Source organism: Lotus japonicus, chromosome 6 (genome assembly GCF_012489685.1).
Source record: "Lotus japonicus ecotype B-129 chromosome 6, LjGifu_v1.2".
Taxonomy (NCBI): Eukaryota; Viridiplantae; Streptophyta; class Magnoliopsida; order Fabales; family Fabaceae; genus Lotus; species Lotus japonicus.
Window position 1 is genome coordinate 20,419,765 of NC_080046.1, and position 19,407 is coordinate 20,439,171.

At 36.8% G+C, this 19,407-nt stretch overlaps 2 protein-coding genes across 4 annotated transcripts; one reads left to right on the top strand and one right to left on the bottom strand.

Moving 5' to 3' along the window:
* The first annotated feature begins 913 nt into the window (after nucleotides 1–913).
* LOC130724415 (probable E3 ubiquitin-protein ligase XERICO) lies at nucleotides 914–1,756 on the top strand. The gene has a single exon (XM_057575639.1). It carries the CDS (start codon nucleotides 1,038–1,040, stop codon nucleotides 1,440–1,442), a length of 405 nt encoding a protein of 134 aa, XP_057431622.1. The 5' UTR covers nucleotides 914–1,037; the 3' UTR covers nucleotides 1,443–1,756.
* Nucleotides 1,757–12,590: 10,834 nt separating this feature from the next.
* On the bottom strand, nucleotides 12,591–18,116 carry LOC130723948 (uncharacterized). 3 transcript variants are annotated; one of them, XM_057575095.1, is made up of 16 exons: nucleotides 17,825–18,112; nucleotides 17,104–17,276; nucleotides 16,876–17,015; nucleotides 16,649–16,760; nucleotides 16,389–16,529; nucleotides 16,030–16,134; nucleotides 15,635–15,718; nucleotides 15,448–15,563; nucleotides 15,193–15,294; nucleotides 14,993–15,106; nucleotides 14,842–14,898; nucleotides 13,703–13,769; nucleotides 13,543–13,596; nucleotides 13,308–13,382; nucleotides 13,177–13,212; nucleotides 12,591–12,969 (listed from the first exon to the last, which is right to left on the bottom strand). In XM_057575095.1, exons 3-16 carry the CDS (start codon nucleotides 16,893–16,895, stop codon nucleotides 12,856–12,858), a joined length of 1,197 nt encoding a protein of 398 aa, XP_057431078.1. In that variant the 5' UTR covers nucleotides 16,896–17,015; nucleotides 17,104–17,276; nucleotides 17,825–18,112; the 3' UTR covers nucleotides 12,591–12,855. The 3 variants fall into 3 exon arrangements, with proteins under 3 accessions (XP_057431078.1, XP_057431077.1, XP_057431079.1); XM_057575094.1 differs by lacking the exon at nucleotides 17,104–17,276 and having other exon boundaries at nucleotides 17,825–18,116; XM_057575096.1 differs by lacking the exon at nucleotides 17,104–17,276 and having other exon boundaries at nucleotides 16,876–17,012.
* Nucleotides 18,117–19,407: the final 1,291 nt, after the last annotated feature.

Here is a 19,407-nt window from a genome sequence, read left to right on the forward strand (position 1 = left end):
GAAATAATATATATCAGATCTCCATTAAGGAAAATAAATTCATTTTTTTAAATAAGAAAAAGAAAAATCCAATATAATTCTTGGTGGGTTGTGCATGAATTCTATTTGGTAGAGGTCATTTAATAGGGGACAAAGAATCAAAATTATAGGAAAATAGGTTTGTATAATTAATGTGTGAAAGTCTCTCTGGCTGTGACACTTGTCAGCCAGAGAGAGGGGTGGGAGGAAAATCATTGTGAGAGTGTCATTTGTTAAATTTTTGTGGATAAGGATTTTCTTTTATAAAGTATATAGATTATTATCAGGCTTTCCAAATCTGTTTATGTTTCAGTTTTGATTTTCAAGAAAATAGTATATCCATTTCTTATATGCTTTATTTTTTGCTCCATACCTTGATTAAGATTTGATACAATAAGAAAGGATTGAATTCATATTTGTCCGATTAATATTTATACTACTTTATTTAATTTCTATTACCAAATTTATTCAATTTAAACTTTAGAAAATTAAAAGATTATTGCTGAATCCTTCATGAGAAATGATAAATAAAAAACACATAATTTTATACTTTTTCAATAGTTCAATTTCAATAATAAGGAGTTGATTTAGTGGTAAATAAGTTAGACTCATGTAAAAATGAAGGCAGTTATACTAATGGAAACAACTTTTTATAGACTAACAAAATAATTAAAGTTTAATAAAAACTACAATTAAAACACATCAATAATTTAATAAAGATGAAAAAGTAAATTTAACCCGTATATGGAAAAATTACATCGAAAGTTCATGGCCCTAAAAATCCAATATTTTGCTTCTTATCCTTAATTAATTAAGTTTCTACCAAACATTACCTTTATGATTTGTTGTATATAATAGTGCTATGTGTGTTGAGGTGTTATTGCTCTGTCCAGAGCAGTGCTCTATCTCCTTGCATTTCCTCTGCTGGAGTTCTAAACTCTCTTTTTTTTTCCCTTCTTCCTCCTTATGAATTCACTCCTTCTCTAGCATATCAAGCCAATTGTGTGAAATTTTTTATCATGGGTCTGTCAAACTTCCCTTGTCCATCAGAAGGGGTGCTACCTTTGCTTGTGATGAACACTGTTCTATCAGTAGCTCTGTTGAAGAACATGTTTAGATCCATGCTCCAAGTAATATTCGGTGCCAATAATTCCTATTATCATTATTCTCCAGATATTGATGATGAACAAGAGAGTACTTCACAGGAAAAAGGAAGGAGGGTGTCAATAACACACTACAAGTCCTTGTGCCGCCGCAACAGGTCCATTACCACAGAGTGCTGCTGCTGTGTGTGTCTGTGTGGATTTGAAGCTAATCAGGAGGTGAGTGAATTGCCTTGTAAGCATTTCTTCCATAAAGGCTGCTTGGAGAAATGGTTTCACAACAAACACAACACTTGCCCTTTATGTCGTTCCATAGAATAACTAGGATTAATTGGCTCAGAGCTATGTTACATAGTGGATGGAATTAAAATTAATCAATCAATTGCTATTTCTCTGTTTGGTTTAATAGTGTGGAACAAAATTGGAGATGACATTGCCTTTTTTCTTGATTTGTATATTCAATTCATGATAATTAACATGTTTCTAATTAGTTTTCAGCACTGCGTCATTCGTTCAATCCATGTAATTTCAATTTAATTGGGTGTATGGATGTGTATTGTGGTATCTCAGTTGGGAATCATGTTTGACTGTCATCACTGAAATTTCATTTTACTCTTGAAAATTTCAGACTAAAAGTTGTTCCATCCATTTTATTTCTCAATTTGTGGAATCTCTAGAACTAATTTTTTTTCATTCTTTATAGATAAATTTTGAAATGTAAATAAATGTATACTAAATAAATGACAATTTAAAATTTAACTTTCATTAAAATTTGAAGGCAAAATTTGTTGGAAATGATCAATCAACCTAACAAACACACACTTCGCCATTATCTCTTGTTATCGAGATGATCAAATTGCATTTTTTTTACCTGCATCTTTATGTCTTTCTACGAAAAGTAAATAGGATAACGTTCCTTAATGGATCTTATGTGTTTTTTACCGAGATGAATAATTGCGCTTCTTATCAGGCTCTCACATATATTTTTCTGTCAAAGAAAAAAAAAACGCATTTCTTGAATGGATTACTTTTGTCTTTGTTTTCTAGTACAAAACCGTGATGTCGAGATAGTATGGACGAAGCCCGAACCTCACCATTCAACGTAATTAGACCGAGCTTCACGTCTTCATGGCTGGAATCTATTTGAGTAAAGTGGAATCCCGGTGAAAGGGGATGTGATTTGGTGAAACTAATTCTTTTTTCGATAAAAAAGTTAGAATGTCATAACTGTATCTGTCGGAGAAGAGAAAATGTAACGCCCCAATTTCTCAAGGGCTAAAATCGTAAAATCAAAAGAAATACAGATAATAAATGCAGCAGAAAAATTGAAGAAAATAAAATTTAACCATTAAGTTCAAAGTCTCAAAGGAAATTATCCATGAATAGAAATAACCAAGTCAAATTTCCAAAGTCACCACGCGGGATGATACTACATGGAAGGAATCAAAACTGGATAAAAGGCAACAGACTCGATCAAGGACAACCCTCAATCCCATTACATGTGGGGACCCGTAGATATCTTATGACTCACAGATACTTATTCCTCATCATGCTCCGCTCTAGCCAGGTGAGTCCTCCACTACCTTCCGCGATACAGCCAACCCTCGATAGTCTCATCGTGGTCGTTCAATGGACTGGCATTAGGCGTGACAACTCTAGCAGATCTTCTCCTCGACTGTACGTCAGAGCTGATAGCAGAAAACAACATCGCTCTAGGTGGAACGGTGAAGCAGTGTATCCCACAATGGTAATGAACATCAACAATCTGTCAAATTGACCTCATCGTAATGCCCGCATCTAACCGTCGTAAGTCATACGGGATAGACGATGGAACCTCCACGCAGTCGGTTGGTTCTCATGAAGGAATTAGATCTCCTCGTGCCTCGGGGTGGGACACTGCCTTCCACATCTTGCACTCTGACTAAGATTGTAACACCCCAATTTCTCAACTGAGGAGTCACATTAGTAACCTAACAAAGTCTAAGGACCAATCTGCAATCCCTAAAAACCAAGGGAATTTTTTTTCTGTAAAACAACTAAACACTTCGGCTAAAAGGTTGGAAACATACCATAACTTTATTTAGATAACTTGTTTCCCGATATACAGTAATAATAGTTTACAATACCATAAGTAAGGTTCAGAATAAACATGCGCACTTTAACAGTGGCGGAAGCAAGACTTTAATAACAGAGTTCTCATAAAGTAAAAGAGACTCCAACATAATCCACAAGAAGAGAAGCAAAGCTGCTTCTCATACCTCTACTCCACCGCTTACAACTCGATCTCCAACTCGAGTAGCTATGCCTCGGCGGAAGGATCTCCATCGCCTAATAGCGTTAAGCGCCCAAACAACAAGTAGCAAATAGAAAGGGTTAACTCCATGCAATTACCATGTATAAAAGAGAAAAATCATGCTGTTCGAATTTAATTACCTGGCATGGTAAATAACTAGCAACATAACTCAACTCATATATCAACAACTTAAACATAAATCGGACTCAGATAATAATAACCTCAACAATGTAACATCAAATCAGATATCAATAAACCAATACGAAAATCCAACAACATAGGGTCAGGTGTTAGTTCCCTATAATGCAACTATATGCTGCTAACAAAATGGATCGATCAATATCGTCTCTCAAGACGGGACAATGATAGGACACACCTCCTCATCGCCACTTATAACGTCATACATGACGGGACAATCATAGGACACACCTCCTAATCGCCACTTAACGTCACACAAGACGGGACAATCATAGGACACACCTCCTGATCGCCACTTAGCACCTCGCAAGATGGGACAATGATAGGACACACCTCCTCATCGCCACTTGACTCAAGCCCTATATGCCAAGTCAGACAATAACAAAGCCCACCCAAGGACCAATCCAAAGTAACCACATGTTCCATCCACTAGGAAGCAGTAACGACAGAAACCAGTAAACGGCCGAAGCCTCTCAGAAAACATTTTCCAAATTCAGCATAATAATCATAATCATCTGCCAATCAATATAAACATCTTCATCTCAAACACAGGCAGTGCGATAAAAGCATGCAAGACTCAAAGACGCTCTAAAACCGAGTTACCCTTACCTTCGTGAGTAGAAGTTGGGCATGGAAATTGCGAACCTAGAACAAAGAAAACACAATCATCAACACAAGCTTCACTAGGAGCAACACGATCTACTAATACTAATCGAAATCGTAAAGAAAGCCTCTAAAGCTTCAGAGTTCCTATTTAGGCACAAATTGACAACAGAGACTTCGTTCGCTAAAACGAGCATAACTCGAGCTACAGAACTCAGAATGACACGAAACCGGCGCCAAAATTTCGACAATTGAAAGAGCTACGCAATGGCTCAGGTCATAGAGACCCAAAAATTATTTTTGGACACGGTACCCAAGCAATTAGGTTTCGGCCACTATGGAAAATAGGGTTTTCGAACTTTTTCTTCGATCTAAATCAATTCACAAGGTAGTTTTAGGGTAAAACTAAGGCAAAGAAATTGTCGGAACAATTCTCGGACAATCGGGTCGAAATACGACTATCCAGGGGCATTTTGGTCCAAAATAAAGGCTCAAAACTTCAAAGTTATCAGTTCGGAAAACAAATTTGACAGCATTGATCCTCATGACATCCGTGACAACAAATCCTAAAGGCACGAAGTCAGATTACAACTTTTCGACAATAAAGTTTCGAAATGTGCGACTAATGGGGTTTTGAATCAATTTTTCAGATCTTGGACAACTGAATCGCAATCGGCGATTACTGACAGAGGTTTTAGACTCATGGGAACATAAGGAACATAACCCAACCAAGAAATCAAGGAAATCGGACAATTTTAGAAAAAGCTCAAAACTGTGAGCACATAAACGACTTCAGAAACGCAACAGAAACAGTAAACAGAGGTAGGATTCATGCTAGTTACCTCAATACCTAGAAGTAGGGACGAACTGCACGAAGATTGGTCAAGTTTTCGCGAAAATTTCTCCTCTCCTCCTCTCTCCTTGCTCGCGGCCTTGAATGGGTGAGAATGAAGAGATTTTGCTTTTTTGAGCTATTTATAGGCAGGTGAAATCGCGGGAAAATGAAAATTTCGCGATTCCGATTTTTGCAGCACGTCCACCGAGGAATTCTAAGAGAGATTCTGGCGACAGAATTCCAGAACTCAAAACAATTATCTATGATTTGGGAAAAACGATATCTAAAATCCCAAAGGCGGTGTAAGTTAATCTGTCCCGTTAAACTACTTTTTGCTGTGATGCTCAGACGACAAAACTTCCTTCTGAAGAAAGATTGGAAATGTCGAAACAAATCTGGCAACGCGGACGGAAACTTCGTTAGAAGTTCCGAATAGAAAAAGTCTTCATCCATCGCTCGAATCTAGGGTTTCGAAGCAAGGAAATTAGCGTCGTCGGACTTCCGAAAAGTGAATACTATCGTGCGTACAGTCCAGAGTTCCGAAATGAAACGCTGGTCGAAGGAAAAATAAAGAAAATCTTTAAATTTTCCAAGGATTCGAAATCTCACTTAAAACGTTGCTCTAAAGCGAAATTAGCCTATTCTGGACACGCTTGCCATAAGGCGGGTGTGCAGACGACTCGCTCTAATTCCTAAAATGACTACGCAACATTCCTCAAGCAATTCCTGAACTTTATTCTTCATTAATCTTTCTCAAATATCAAACTCCTGTCACGCTTACACTGATTCTACGCGTGAGTCGGAAATTAGCTTGTTCTGAAAATCCAGGTCTTACAAAGATGGTGATAGCCGCCCAAACAACAGGTAGCAAGAAAATAAGGGACAATTCCAACACATAAGACTTAAAAAAAAAACATGTTGTAATGTTTAAGTTTAAGTCGACAATATACTATCAAGTCAAATCCATATCCTAGGGTTAGTTTAGGTATGCGTGCACACTTAAGGCCAACCCGTTAACAAAATAAAATGATTGGGATAACAACACCATCCATACAAAAGGTGGGACAAACACAGCTCCTCAGCAAAATGAGGGTGAAGCTTAATCACTCATTGTCGTTTACAACGTCTGCCACTTTCTCAAAACACCTCACAAGGTGGAAAATCACATGGAAACATTGCTACTAGCCTCACTACTAGTAACCTACCATGGATTGGCATAATCACACGAACACCGAACTAGTAGCCTCACTACTAATAACCTACCATGGATTGACATTCAACTTCTACGATGCACATACCATGAAGTCAGTCATATTCCATTCTCAAAATATCCAAGTCCTAAAATAATATCCGCAAGCTTATATATCAATATCAAAAATATCATGGCCTCGAAAAATATCAATGTCAAAATAGCATGTTATCAATCAAATGATAAGATTTATTTATATTATCAACCACAAGCAATAACAATAAAAGACATGCAGGAAAGCGATAAAGACCTCTAGACTGAGTGCCTTTACCTTGGCCTAAAATAATGAAGTTGAGTTTCAGAAAGTTTACAAGACATTCCTCTATCAAGAATATTCTTCATATAAATAAATCTAATCATTAAGTCTAAGGTTTTCAAGTATAAACCCTAGTATTCCCTATAAGACCCGGCTTAGGGCATACTTATTTATTTAATAATATTAAATATTACGTAATCTCTCGAAGCTTTTCTTTTATAATCTGCCTTCTTTAAACATTTGTTTCTTCAAACATTTTTGCCATCACCTCAAACTCAGTGACAATGCTCAAATCCAACGTCGGTTCGGATTCATCCGGTGCAGTTGTTGTTGTAAGTCTCCTCCAATGTACATCTAGGGATATAAGTGGTATGGACTCGCACGCAACAATCTCACATGCACAAGGCAGGTCGTGTGTTCTCCTAATAAAACAGTTGCATTGACTGTCGCGCGCTTTCTCCTTTGTGTTCAACTGGAGTGCTTTCTTTGACACAAGGCCCTACAAGTTGTCATACAACTTCTCATTGAATCTTTGTTCTCATATGAATATGATGGTCTGAAAATTCTCATTCATCTTTGTGTGCTGCAAAAGAGTGCACCTATGTATAGCATTCCAAGTCACGCACAAATCACATTTGCTATCTTGGAGACATCTTTTCAAAGTTGAATGTGCACCCTCCACCCTATTGAATGTTAAAGAAAGTAGTAAGTAAATGAAATCAAAGTAAGAACTATTTGATGAACATCATTAATAAATGCAAGAAAATACTTGTTAGTCGTTGTGTTCCCTAGGTGCATGAATTCATCAATGTGACACTTCACGAATTTGTGTTTCTCAGGCAACCAATGAGTTGTGATTTACTGCATAAACTCATAATCATACCCACATAGAGAACGCAGGTAATCCATATTAGCATCAAACTCTTTCAGAGAATGCTGAATACATCACATCACTCCATGCATCCCCAACTTCTTCCCATAGCTCTTTGGGTTTCACAGTTAGCTTACACTTTCTTGTCACATTTTTCGCAATGTGAAATTGACATAGCAAATGAGTGAAGGTGGAGAGTGTGGTTGTAACTGCATTTATCAAAGCACTGTCCTTATCAGTTACTATAACCTTCGGCAAATCATCGTCCTTAAGTATCAACCCCCTAAATTTATCTAGCGCTCATGTCACTTCAGGTTCACGCTCATTGCATAGGTATGCAAAACCTACAGTGAAGGTTTCACCAGTTGATGTCATGTCCACCATCTCGAGCAATGGTATCCTATACTTGTTGGTTTTGTAGGCGTTATCTATCAACACAACAATAGGAAATTGATTAAACCACTAGATTGAAACTGCATGCGCCCAGAATAATGATTTAAACACTGTGGAATGCTCTCCATTCCTAACAAAGTAGGTGTACTTGTCTTCCTCCATCATCCTCATCAAGTGTTGCAATTCTGTTAAAGGCTCCCTCTTTGACTTTATGTATGACATGCGCTTATTGTAAACTTGTATAATGGTGGTGAGATTATCAAGATTGACATTCTTCAATGCAAGCAACATGTTCCCTGGCTTAACCTTGTTGTCAACCATTTTCCAAGCATGACCTTTTCTTCACTAGAAAGGCGACTGACATATGGATGGCCAAGCAAGGTCTATGATCTCTCATGATTGTGGTATCCATTCATCACTCTCACCTTCCACCCTTCCTTGGTTGCGGATGCTTGAAGTCTTAAAGGAAAATCAAACTTCTTAGTAGCGGTTCCCTAACGTTTTAAGACTTCCTTGTATGGAACATATTTGTCGCCCCGCTCACATCCTAATATCATAAAGGTCTTCCTCTTAGGGGTGTACGCGGGACATGTTGGGACGGGTTATGTTTGTCCCTCACCCGGCCCTAAATATTGATCGGGTCATTTTGTGGACCCTAACCCGTCCTTAGAACCGAAAGAACCCGATAGTGCTCGGGTCTAATTAAGACCGGGTCTAAATAAGATGAGACCGGGTTGCCTCGAAGGATACTGAGATTTTTAACACTTAATGATCATTTTTAAGAATGGCATACTTGAGGCATGTAATATTTTAAAAAGCTCAGTACTCTAATTATTTGCTACATCATCTACCAAAACAAACACAAATTTCACTTTTCCTATTTTTCACTGGACTAAAACCAAGGAATAAAATACAGCGCGCGGTATGGTACAACCTTGAGCTGTAATAGAATGTAGTAGACACTATATATTTACAACAACAAAATTAAAAAAATCCTAAAAAGAAAATTAGGGAATAAATAGTGTACATGTAACGTGAACTACATAATATTACTATTTATTTCTTTTAATTTATGTATTCGGGACGGGCCGGGTGACCCGAGGCTCAACCTGAACCCGTCCCTACCCGAAGTCGGGTTCCTAAAAGGACATGGCTTATTGTCCAGTTTTATGAAACGGGCCAAGTCGCAATGACCCCAACCCCGCCCTAAAGCTACGGGCCATGACGGGTTGGCGGTCGGTCCGGGTTTTGTACACCCCTTCCTCTTACCACCACCATTATCATACCTCATGATTACAATAACATATCTTTGTTGCTTCCCAAGATTACGAGCTCACTCCAATACTTCATCCCGAGAAACAAAAACCTACAAGCACATACAATTTGGTCATTACAAGGTCACTTATGATTAAATTTGTTATTGTCATAAACATAAGCAGTAAGTTACCTTATCTGTGGTGAAAGCCTGAGTATAATCCACAAAAGTTGCTCGTCTTGCACATCCTCTGTCTTTACTAGTTTCCTAGATAACGACTTCTCTTCCGGCTTGTCAACTTCATAGGACTTAACTAGACTCATCCTAATACATTCTACATTGGCAAAAGCAAAGGGTAAACAACCATACAACTTTTTCCAGCCTGCAATCTGCTACGTTTCGCACTTCAAAGTGCGCAAGACACGCACTTTCAAGTGCGTCAATTACACACATTAAAGTGCGTAAACTACACACTTTAATGTGCGTGAGCTACGTACTTTGTAGTGCGTAGTTAACGTAGTTTAAAGTGTGTAGCTGACGCACTTTAAAGTGCGTTCAAACCAAATCACAGTTTAAACTGCACGCACTTTAAAGTGCGAACGATATCAGAAACGAGCTGAATCGATCAAGAGCAGTACCTTAGAGGCGAGGGCGAAGCTCATGGCGGCGACGATGAAGTAAAGGGCGGCTGGCGGTGGTGAATAGTGCAAAGAGGCGGTGGAAATGGAGAATGAGGAGGAGGGTGGGTTGTGAGAGAAAAAGTAAGGATAAGGGGAAGTGTTGAGGAAAGAAGAAGGAAGATGGGAGGAGGTATAAGGAAGAAGGGGTGGTGGGAGGAAAGGGATGGAAAGGGAAAGATTTTTTAAGGGGTATTTTAGTCTTCTTGCCATTTTAATGGGAGGGGAATAAGTTGACATGGGGGTGGGAATAACAGTTCTAGAAGTATTTTCCTTTAATTAATTTACATGTCTTCGGATCAATGTAATTTGCAACGCATTTTCACTCGCTCCCCCTTTGGACAATGTTCTATGATTATTAACAATGCCCTACTTGGTGATGCACTATAATGTGCAACGTGGTTCCTTTGCCGGCATTCGTTCCTACGGGGAGCTGGGAACGAGCAATGTGTATCTTGTTCGTGAAATTCCTTCGGGGAATCATACGAGCTGGGATGACCAATATACATCTTGCTCAAGTTTTTTTCGATTCAACGAACTCATGGTTTGGGATTCCTTCGGGGAATCATACCAATTGGGAGGAACAATCTCCATCTTGCTCCAGATTTGTTTCAATTCAATGGATTTTGAAAATTAGGGTACAAAATGATATTTAGGGACATAAATAGTGTTTATATAATATCATGGCACTTTTAATCAGTCAAATTAGGGATTTAAAGATATTTGGGACATTAAGGTTTATATCAGATCATATAATAGTTTTAATTAGTGAAATTAGGGATTTAAAAAATATTTAATTCGTTAAGGACTGAACTACAAACGATTTGAATCTAGGAGATGAATGTCTGATTTCAACAAGATGAGCGGTGAGAAATATATCGTGTGGTCCATATTAACGGTGGCACCATATCATTGAAATCCAACGATTGTATAAAAATCCGAGCCAATCTCTTAAGAGCATCTCCAATGGAGTCCTTATTTTGGGACCTTAAAATAAGATCCGGATCTTTTTAGATCTCACTATTGGAGTTATCCTACATGGCATGAGATCTTAGTAAAAGCTAAGATCCGTGCCTTAGCTCATGTACTCTCAAATGTGGGATCTTAAATAAAATAATATTTTTTTCTCTCTCCTTCAATACCATAACCAAAGTGAAAATTAGGGAGGGAAATAAATAATATAAATATATTGGGTATTGTGGGTCCAGTCAAAAGTAAAATAAGATCTCAACCACTAGAGTGAAATGTGCATGAAGACCTTATGGGTGTCTTATATCCTATGTGGCAATTTAGGTCCACAAAAATTGAGTTAAGTCTCAAAATAAGTTCCTACCATTGAAGATGCTCTAAGAACAAAACAATTGTAGACTAGAAGGCAATCGATCTCAAAAAGTTCCACCTTCAATGCCAATCTTGTGTGGCACTCAACCCCCACTGCAAGACCATGCCTTCTGCCACTGCTGGGTCAAAATGCACCTACTCTAGCTTTGATGCATAAAACAAACAATCTCCACTTTTGTCCCATACCATGCCAAAGCTAGAGCTAAGAGGTCTAGAACCAAAACAATCCTCCGGCATAGCTAGGACAAAAACCCAAATTCGCATCATATAAAATTACTTATTATTTTACAATTGAGAGGATCCATATCCTAATCTCTACTAATTCAACTTGAGTTAATTTCTACCAAGTACGACAAAGTTGAATTTATTATTGCAGATTGACTAACTAAATCAGCTGCCTGTATCTCTTTGGCCTTAATTATTATGTATATTTGACATGTTCTTAATGGTCAGGCATTTACCGGTGCTTTTCCTAGTATTTGGAACAAATTCCTTAACCAATAGTTCTATAGCAGAAAAAAATTCAGTATACTCATCTATTCAAATATAGTGACGCAAAGACTTCATCTCCACTACAATCATTAGAAGAATCTAGAAACTAGAAAGTTCAACAGATTTACATGTCATAACTTACACGCAACGATACCACATATATATATATATATATATGAGAAATTTAGAACCCGCGTATCTGACTGGCCTTCCATACGATTTTGATCATATGACTCTTTCCATTTTCTGTTTTCTCAACATGTTTTTCTTTGGACTGTTGATGTAAACATTTCCTAAGGCAAAGACTAACATAATATCTCTTTCAAAGAAAAAGACTAACATATATATCTAGATAGTTAATAATGGATGAAAATAAAATAAAATACGTCAAATATCTTATACAACTATTTTATGATACCATGTAATAGAAAAATTATTCCAATATGATACGAAATCAAAATTAATTCTTTCTTCAAAATCCACAATTTTTTTTAAATAGACAAATGTTAATTATTAGTAATGTTAGTAAATTAGTCCTCCTCATAGTTCGGACCCTGGACCCTTCACCCTTCATCCCACCCAACTCTTATGTCCCTAACTCTTACCATTTGAGTTATCCACACAGTAATGACCAACAATATTTCATTTAATTGTCTTCTACTAAAGTTTTTCAGTGATCTAAGAGCATCTCCAATAGGAGTGTCTCTCTAAAGAGACTCTCCCACTAGTGTCTCACACCATTGGAGAGAAATGGTTCTTCCACCATGTCTAATTTGGGTGTGGTAGTGTAGACACTTCTCTCTCATGTGTCTCTCATAAATATGTTCATATAAAATATTATTATATTTGCTTATCATTTAATCCCCTAAAGTATGTAGTTGATTGTGGGATCTACAAGAGAAACTTTTAAGAGGTTTTGGGTTGGAGTAAAAAATTAGTAAGTGGTTTAGATGATGTGGCACAATGGAAAATTGTGAAAAATAAAGTGTAGACACTCTAGTGAATGTGATGGATAAAGATGCTCATACCTGAAGAGCTTCATGCCAATTCCAATTAAGGGAGACAGGAATTTTCATTTCCTACTGAAATGGTATCATTTTCAAAATTACTTACACCGCAATATTTAACTTCTACTCACTTTCAGAACTTCAATGCTACATTGAATCAAAGTTTGGTCCCCTAGCTAGGACTCTAGATATTAATGGCATGTAATGTAACAGATGTTACATGAGTATATTTTAAATACAAAAGTCAACACTGGCTGTTGTACCCTAATGAGCAGTGGAGTTAGAAAGATCAACTCCAATGGACTTGAAGTACGCGTTTTCTGCATAGGCCAACCGACTCTGGAACATGGTCCACTCCTTTTTACACCTCTCCCTCACCTGGTAACAAGAAGATGGAAAAATCAACAAATTTCATAGTTGAAGTTCATTAGATTACATCATAATACAGATTCTTGATGAGTTCAATAGAATGTGAGAAACAGAAGCCAAATACCATATCAGATAATCACATTCACATGGGAAGTAATCAAAATGAATAATACATAATGAAATGAAGCTGCATAACATGAAACGTGCAAAACATACCCCCTGCCATGGTTTCCCACCGGTTTTCGATTCACCCTGCAAATAACAGGAAAATTAATAAGGCATTTTACAGCGTCATTTTAATGTAGAATTATCAAGTATAAAAAGAACAATCATGGTAAACAAATTACCTGATTCCCTAGTGTGGGAACACCTTGGTGAACAATCCATTGAGAATCAACAACTCCAATCTTCTCATGAGCAGGCTATATAAAATAAAAAATATCGTTAAAGCTACATAGCATGTGTAGATTGTAAACTTCTCTTTTTTCTTCATTTCTTTGGTGTGGCTCGGCTAAGGCCACACTATTTAAGTAAGTAGTCAAGAAATTAAATAATTTGAGAAAAATGCCTGAATGTACTCACCTCAACACATCTTCTAAGAGCAAAATCAAGACCCCACCCATGGACCAAGTCATTCTGCAATGACAAGAGTGGTACTGTTATAATTTATCAAGTGCTTGAAATATCACTAGACAACCGACCATTTTTCATCTTTAAAAACAAATAGGAGTAACCATTCAACCTGAATCATATGCCACACACAACGCCATGCATCACGTGAAAATACTGGAGCCATAATCTCAACAAACCTGCATTGATATACAGTGAAAAACACAGTGAATTAGATACATGTAGACCAGACAAACAACAACCAAAGCTTTTTTCCACTATGTGATTTTGACTACAAGATGAAATAACCTTGTCATGATTCAAATCTAATGATAATTGATATCCAAATCTTATGGTTTGGTTAATAGTTTTTCTCAGTCAACTCCAAAATACCGGAATCCATCAAGTCTACTCCTTCCCGGTGGTTCGTCAAGTCTTCTCCACACATTCAAACCACTTAAGACGGGACTCTACCATTTTACTGCAGTATTACCAGCTTGGTAGACCAGACCATTGTTAAAATCAGGTGTCGATATATGATTTCACATTCCTACAAGTTTCCCCTTGCAATAAGATCTTGTTCCCACCAGAAATTTCTATCTAGATGACTTGTTCAGGATCCCTAGGCAGACACGTAAGACAGTAGGATTGGCGTGTTGGAATGAGTTTGCAGCCAACATACAACCCAGGTTGGGTCATCTGACCAGGTTGAAACCCTTGTCTCTGCTCCATGACCTCAACTCCTCATTGTTCCTACACCCAATCTTCGATAAATACATCTTCGAGAATTGAGACCCATCTTTCCCAACCAATTGCTATCTGGTTCTTCCCTCACACTTCTGGTCCAAGGCTCTCTGGTTCGCAGGTTCCGGAGTCTCTATCTGTTGTTTGTCACAGAATTGAGCATTTTGGTCTTTGTTGTTTGTCACTATTTCAAGCCTCTCTGGTGTCTATCTGTGGGTGAAGACTGAAGAAGTTGGATTTTCTTTCATGTTTTAGTTTTATGTGTTATCAAAAACTTATGTAACTTATGAAACTATGAATTTTCAATTGAAATTTAATTAAATGTTTATTGTGATTTAGAGGTTATTTTTCCTAATCTATGTTTTCGATTATGCATGTGTGTGTATAACTTTGCATTTATAGTTAGGATGTTACATTCTGTACTACGATTTTGATCATGATCTTTCAATCCCCTCCCAATCCAAAGTGATATTGATTTTGACAACCTTGGACTAGATAATACAACATTAATAATCAGCAGTTACTTACGCTGCACAAGGAGGCAAATGAGGATCAGAACACCATCCCGGTTTCTCCTCTGTCATTCTAATAGAAATCCAAGAAAATAAACAGTTAATGCACATCGTTTTAAATAAAATCAACCTCAAGAAAACTAGCAAAGGACTCTGTTCATTCTTACTTGTGGACTTCACTATCACCTCTTCTTTTTGTCATTTGCCATGTCAATCCTTTATTAGGTTCCAGACCAGGCTGTGAAATCTCCAAGCCATGCTTCCTCACTAGTTTTAAGTATCTGCACTTGAAATAAGAGGGTAATATGAAACTTCAATATAAAAGTAAAATCTTTTAGAAAGTATCCCTCCCATATTAAATACTCACGCTTCTGCATTAAAATGCTCAACGCCCAGGTCTTCATCCCATATAAATATATAGTCATATGGTGCCACAATGTCAGGGTGCAGAAACCGCTTGGCATACCACCTAGGATGGAAAACAACTAAATGGTCAATATGAATCATATGATAACAAAAATGAAATAGCAAACCACTTTAAAATTAGGTAAACACTATCAACAGAAAAAAGCCACAATAAAAATCTACCATCCAAAATTTAAGAAAACACATTTTTTCTTACCATTTGGTCTGTTTACGAGCACTCACATGAATAGCCCTCTTTGACCATTCAAACTCTTCCCATTCAGTGGTTCGGCCATCATAATGAAATAGAAGGATTGTGAAGTTCTCTGAGAACTGTTCAAGCAATTTTAGTTAAAAGACACATAAATAAGCATGTGCAAACAGAGAGAGGAAGGGACTAAGACCTTTTTCACAGCTGCATCAATATTATGCTTTTGATCATAGCCAACAGTGAAGGTTACAAGGTACTTTGGCTTGGACGTTAAATCCTGCAGGTACCACCTTAGTCAAATGCCGCATCCACTTTGGTTTATTATGTTTCTTTCCCATTAACAAGTAAATTACCTAACAAATATATGCAAAGACTTTTTTTGATAATTTCACTAACTAGCGTATAACACTTAAAAGGCCCTTAATATGTATTTAGCTACATTATTTCCACGGCTCCACGCATGCAAAAGGACAGCTATCTAAGCTTCCATTCCTCCCCATGTAAAAAAATGAAAAATAAGAAGTTTTTTCTTAGGACATTTGGAGATTGTTACCACATTGAACCTATAAACAGTTTTAGGATACACACCTCACTGGGCTTACCCCACAATCTACGCAAATAAAAGTCTGTCTCAGGTTCAACAATCCCAGGAGGTAATCTTTCTGCGCCTTTCGGATTTGATGGAACCCAAATCTGAAGAGAAACAATAAAAAAGGACAAAGAAATTGATGAATATACACCCAATAATATAAAAACTAAAATCTTTCCAGGAAGCCCTAATGCGTAAAAATATGAAAATGTCATGTAATGGGAGCTTCTAGTAACAGAAGGCTAACAATATTATTTCTTCTCAATCATAGAGGGTATAGAGTCATCAACTTCCTAGATCCGTGTAAATCCAGGAACTAAAAAAGTCCTTATTAATGATGATAGAATACGATATGTACCTTTGATGTATCATTTGATGAGTGATCTACAGATGGACTTCTGTTACTTTTATTTATAAAAGACCAAGCATGTCGACTTGTATATCTGTCTTCAAGGTACGAGAGATCAATGGAGGGAAGCAGACCAGAAGGAAGATTCAGCTGCAAATTACTATGCACAATTAGAATTGGATTATTAAGTCCAATAACATAAAATCATTGAAAATTTTACTTGAGCGCAAAGATGACCCATAAGGAGGAAGAAGATACTCAGTCTGCACCTTTGTTATTGACAATGTGGGAAATGATACTCCTATAAAGAAGCCGAAAACCACTCCAATAAAAGTTGTCACAAAGAGCCTCATAATTTCACTTGGTTTTCTGGTAGTAAGACTGCAGCCAATGAAAAAGAAATGACACTTGAATGGTGTTACTGACATTAACTGGCATATGAAAAATTTCTCATCGCAAACAAAATAACAAAGTCAGATATCACCAATGATCAGACCTGCGAGTATTGATCCCCATTTATATTCGGAAATTCTCTAGCTTTATTCTCACAAAACTATATGTACAAGCTATGCTTCACCAAGGAACATATCCTCCGTATAAGAAACAGATATGCTTGTCAAACGAATAAAAGTCCTGCTGAAGAAACAAAAAATGAAGAACAAGATATATTAAAAGAAGGAACCAGATAATGATTCAAATGTCAAAGAAGATAAAGGATAACTACTCGACGAAAGAGTTTATATCGTTGACGTTCGCAATACAATATCCCTCAACATGACCCCAAATCCTCAATATACCAGTGGGATTCTCAAGTCCGATCACTTCAGTCCTAGTTATGAAAGCCTTCTACAAACCATATATAGAAACTTATCGGACCATAAACGCGCAAGAGGTTGCCTAGAAGCAACAGCAAATGGACAAAATTTAGCTAGCACCCCTTGCTAAAAGGCAATGAGTAAAACAAATCATATGCAAGAATAACATGTGCATTTCCTCAATAACCTCCTCAATAACTCGAGAGGTTAAACAACTCATCTCATGTGATCTCTTTTGACAAAAGATGATAAACATGATAATGACCCTCAAGAAAACCATGCGGCAGTTTATATGCAAATATAGCAAATACTACCGAAAGTAAAAGAAAGAAAGAAAAAGGTACAGAACTTGCCATTTTTGGATTACCAAATTCATTTTGCATTAAGAAAAAGCTTTGCAAAAAAAGCTCTTTTTAGAAATTTAAAGTTTTCCCAGAAGCAAAATAAGTCAATTAAAGTAGGCACAATTCTACGAACTAACCTAATCTAAATTGTGACCAAGGACCATTTAATTTTTTGATTTTGAAATTTCCGTTACAGTGAAGGATTGCTGTGTAATTTGAAATTACCGTTTTGGGTTTCTATTGATTTTGAAACTGAAAAGACAATTAATTGGAGAAACATACGTACCAGGAGGAGGAAGATGAAGATCTGAGGAAAAGTGGAAGGTTTTTTGTGTGTTGAAAGCAGAGAGAGATAAACAAAACAACGGTTAAGTAGCTGAGCTGCGAGGGAGTGGAAACGATGACGGTTTACAAATGAATCGGCGATGGGATCTTCTTCCCTGTGTCTGGTTTGGGTTTATAAGCACTACCAAACAAAAACCTTTCAAAGTTATATCAAGTAACACCAGGGTCCTTTTCAAAAAAAAACACCAGGGTCAAGGTCTTATTCCTTTAGACGTAGAGTTTGGTTTTAGACCCTTTCTTGGTTTTGATTTTGGAGTTCCCTTCTTATACCGCCATTTGATATAAGTGACTTTTCAAACAAACAAACACGGTGATTTATCATGGGGTGTGTAAAAATCTTTTACAACTCTCCCTGCATGGAAAAAATTTCTCTCTTTTATGTTTTCATTATTCGGATGAGGCAATTTTGTTTGAAGTGAGAACATCGACATCATAATGATGGGTAAATTCTGTGGTATTCATAAAATATTTTGAGTATGAGAAATTTTGGGAAGCCTGAGCAAATTTTAAAATTGCAAATTAATACACCACAATCTATAAAAAGTTATAAACCGAAAAAAAATCGTCATTTTACCAACAAAAGTATACTGGTTTATGTTAAGTCTAAGTATGAGGTTTACTTTCATCATTCTTTTAATTTTACCATGAAGCTTGGATTTTCTAAGTAGCACTAGTTAATGAAGAACAAAAGTTTGGTTACACTAGTACAGGATTAAGTATTAACTTACCTAATTCTGCTAGTTATGAAGATTGCTTTGATATTGTTACCTCTTTCATTGTTGTATCAAGAAAAAACCTTGGTAGCTAGATGCAATAAGTTAGTTGATAAAACTTTCTTCTAATGTTCGACACTTGGTATAACTTCTTATTACTAGAAGGATAAGATTTGGTTTTGGTGTAACTACTTTCTTTTTATAATACAGTAGTTTGAGATTTGTCAAAAAACCATACTTAGCTAATGTAAATGTTACGAAAAAAACCTCATACTTTTAGAGTTAAATAAAAAAACACTAAAAGCCAACACTAACAAACAAATACAATAAGATTAATAAGAGTATCTCCAATGCAAGGTTCTTAATTCTTATTTTGGAGTTAAGAACTAAGAACTTTACCATTGGAGGAGCTGACATGGACTCCTTAGTTCTTAAAAATAAGAACTCGGTTCTTATATAAGGAGTTTTACTTTTTGAGTTCTTAGCTTAAAATATTAATTATTTCTCTCTCATCCAAATTACTTTATTACTTTATGAGTTTTGTTTTATTACTTTATGGAAATAAAAAGTATAAATAATGTAGTTGGTGGGACCAAATGAATAGTGGTAAGAACTAAGAACTAAGAACTCATGGTTGGAGCAAAATTGCTTGAGAGTTGCTTAAACACATGTGGCAATACGAGCCCACATGAATAGTGCTAAGAACTAAGAAATAAGAACTAGCATTGGAGATGCTTGGACTGGGCAAGACCCCAGGGTCCTTCGCCTAGGAGACATGACCTTGGGCGTAGGACACGCCATGACCTTGGGC

What these genes read in the sequence shown, in the direction of transcription:
- LOC130724415 (XM_057575639.1), top strand. Translation starts at nt 1,038, where the DNA reads ATGGGTCTGTCAAACTTCCCTTGTCCATCAGAAGGGGTGCTACCTTTG.
- LOC130723948 (XM_057575094.1), bottom strand. Translation starts at nt 16,895, where the DNA reads ATGGGGATCAATACTCGCAG. An exon ending in CCACATTGTCAATAACAAAG is followed by an intron (nt 16,530 to 16,648) that starts GTGCAGACTGAG and finishes AGTAATTTGCAG; the next exon opens with CTGAATCTTCCTTCTGGTCT. An exon ending in GCTCGTAAACAGACCAAATG is followed by an intron (nt 15,295 to 15,447) that starts GTAAGAAAAAAT and finishes TTTCCATCCTAG; the next exon opens with GTGGTATGCCAAGCGGTTTC.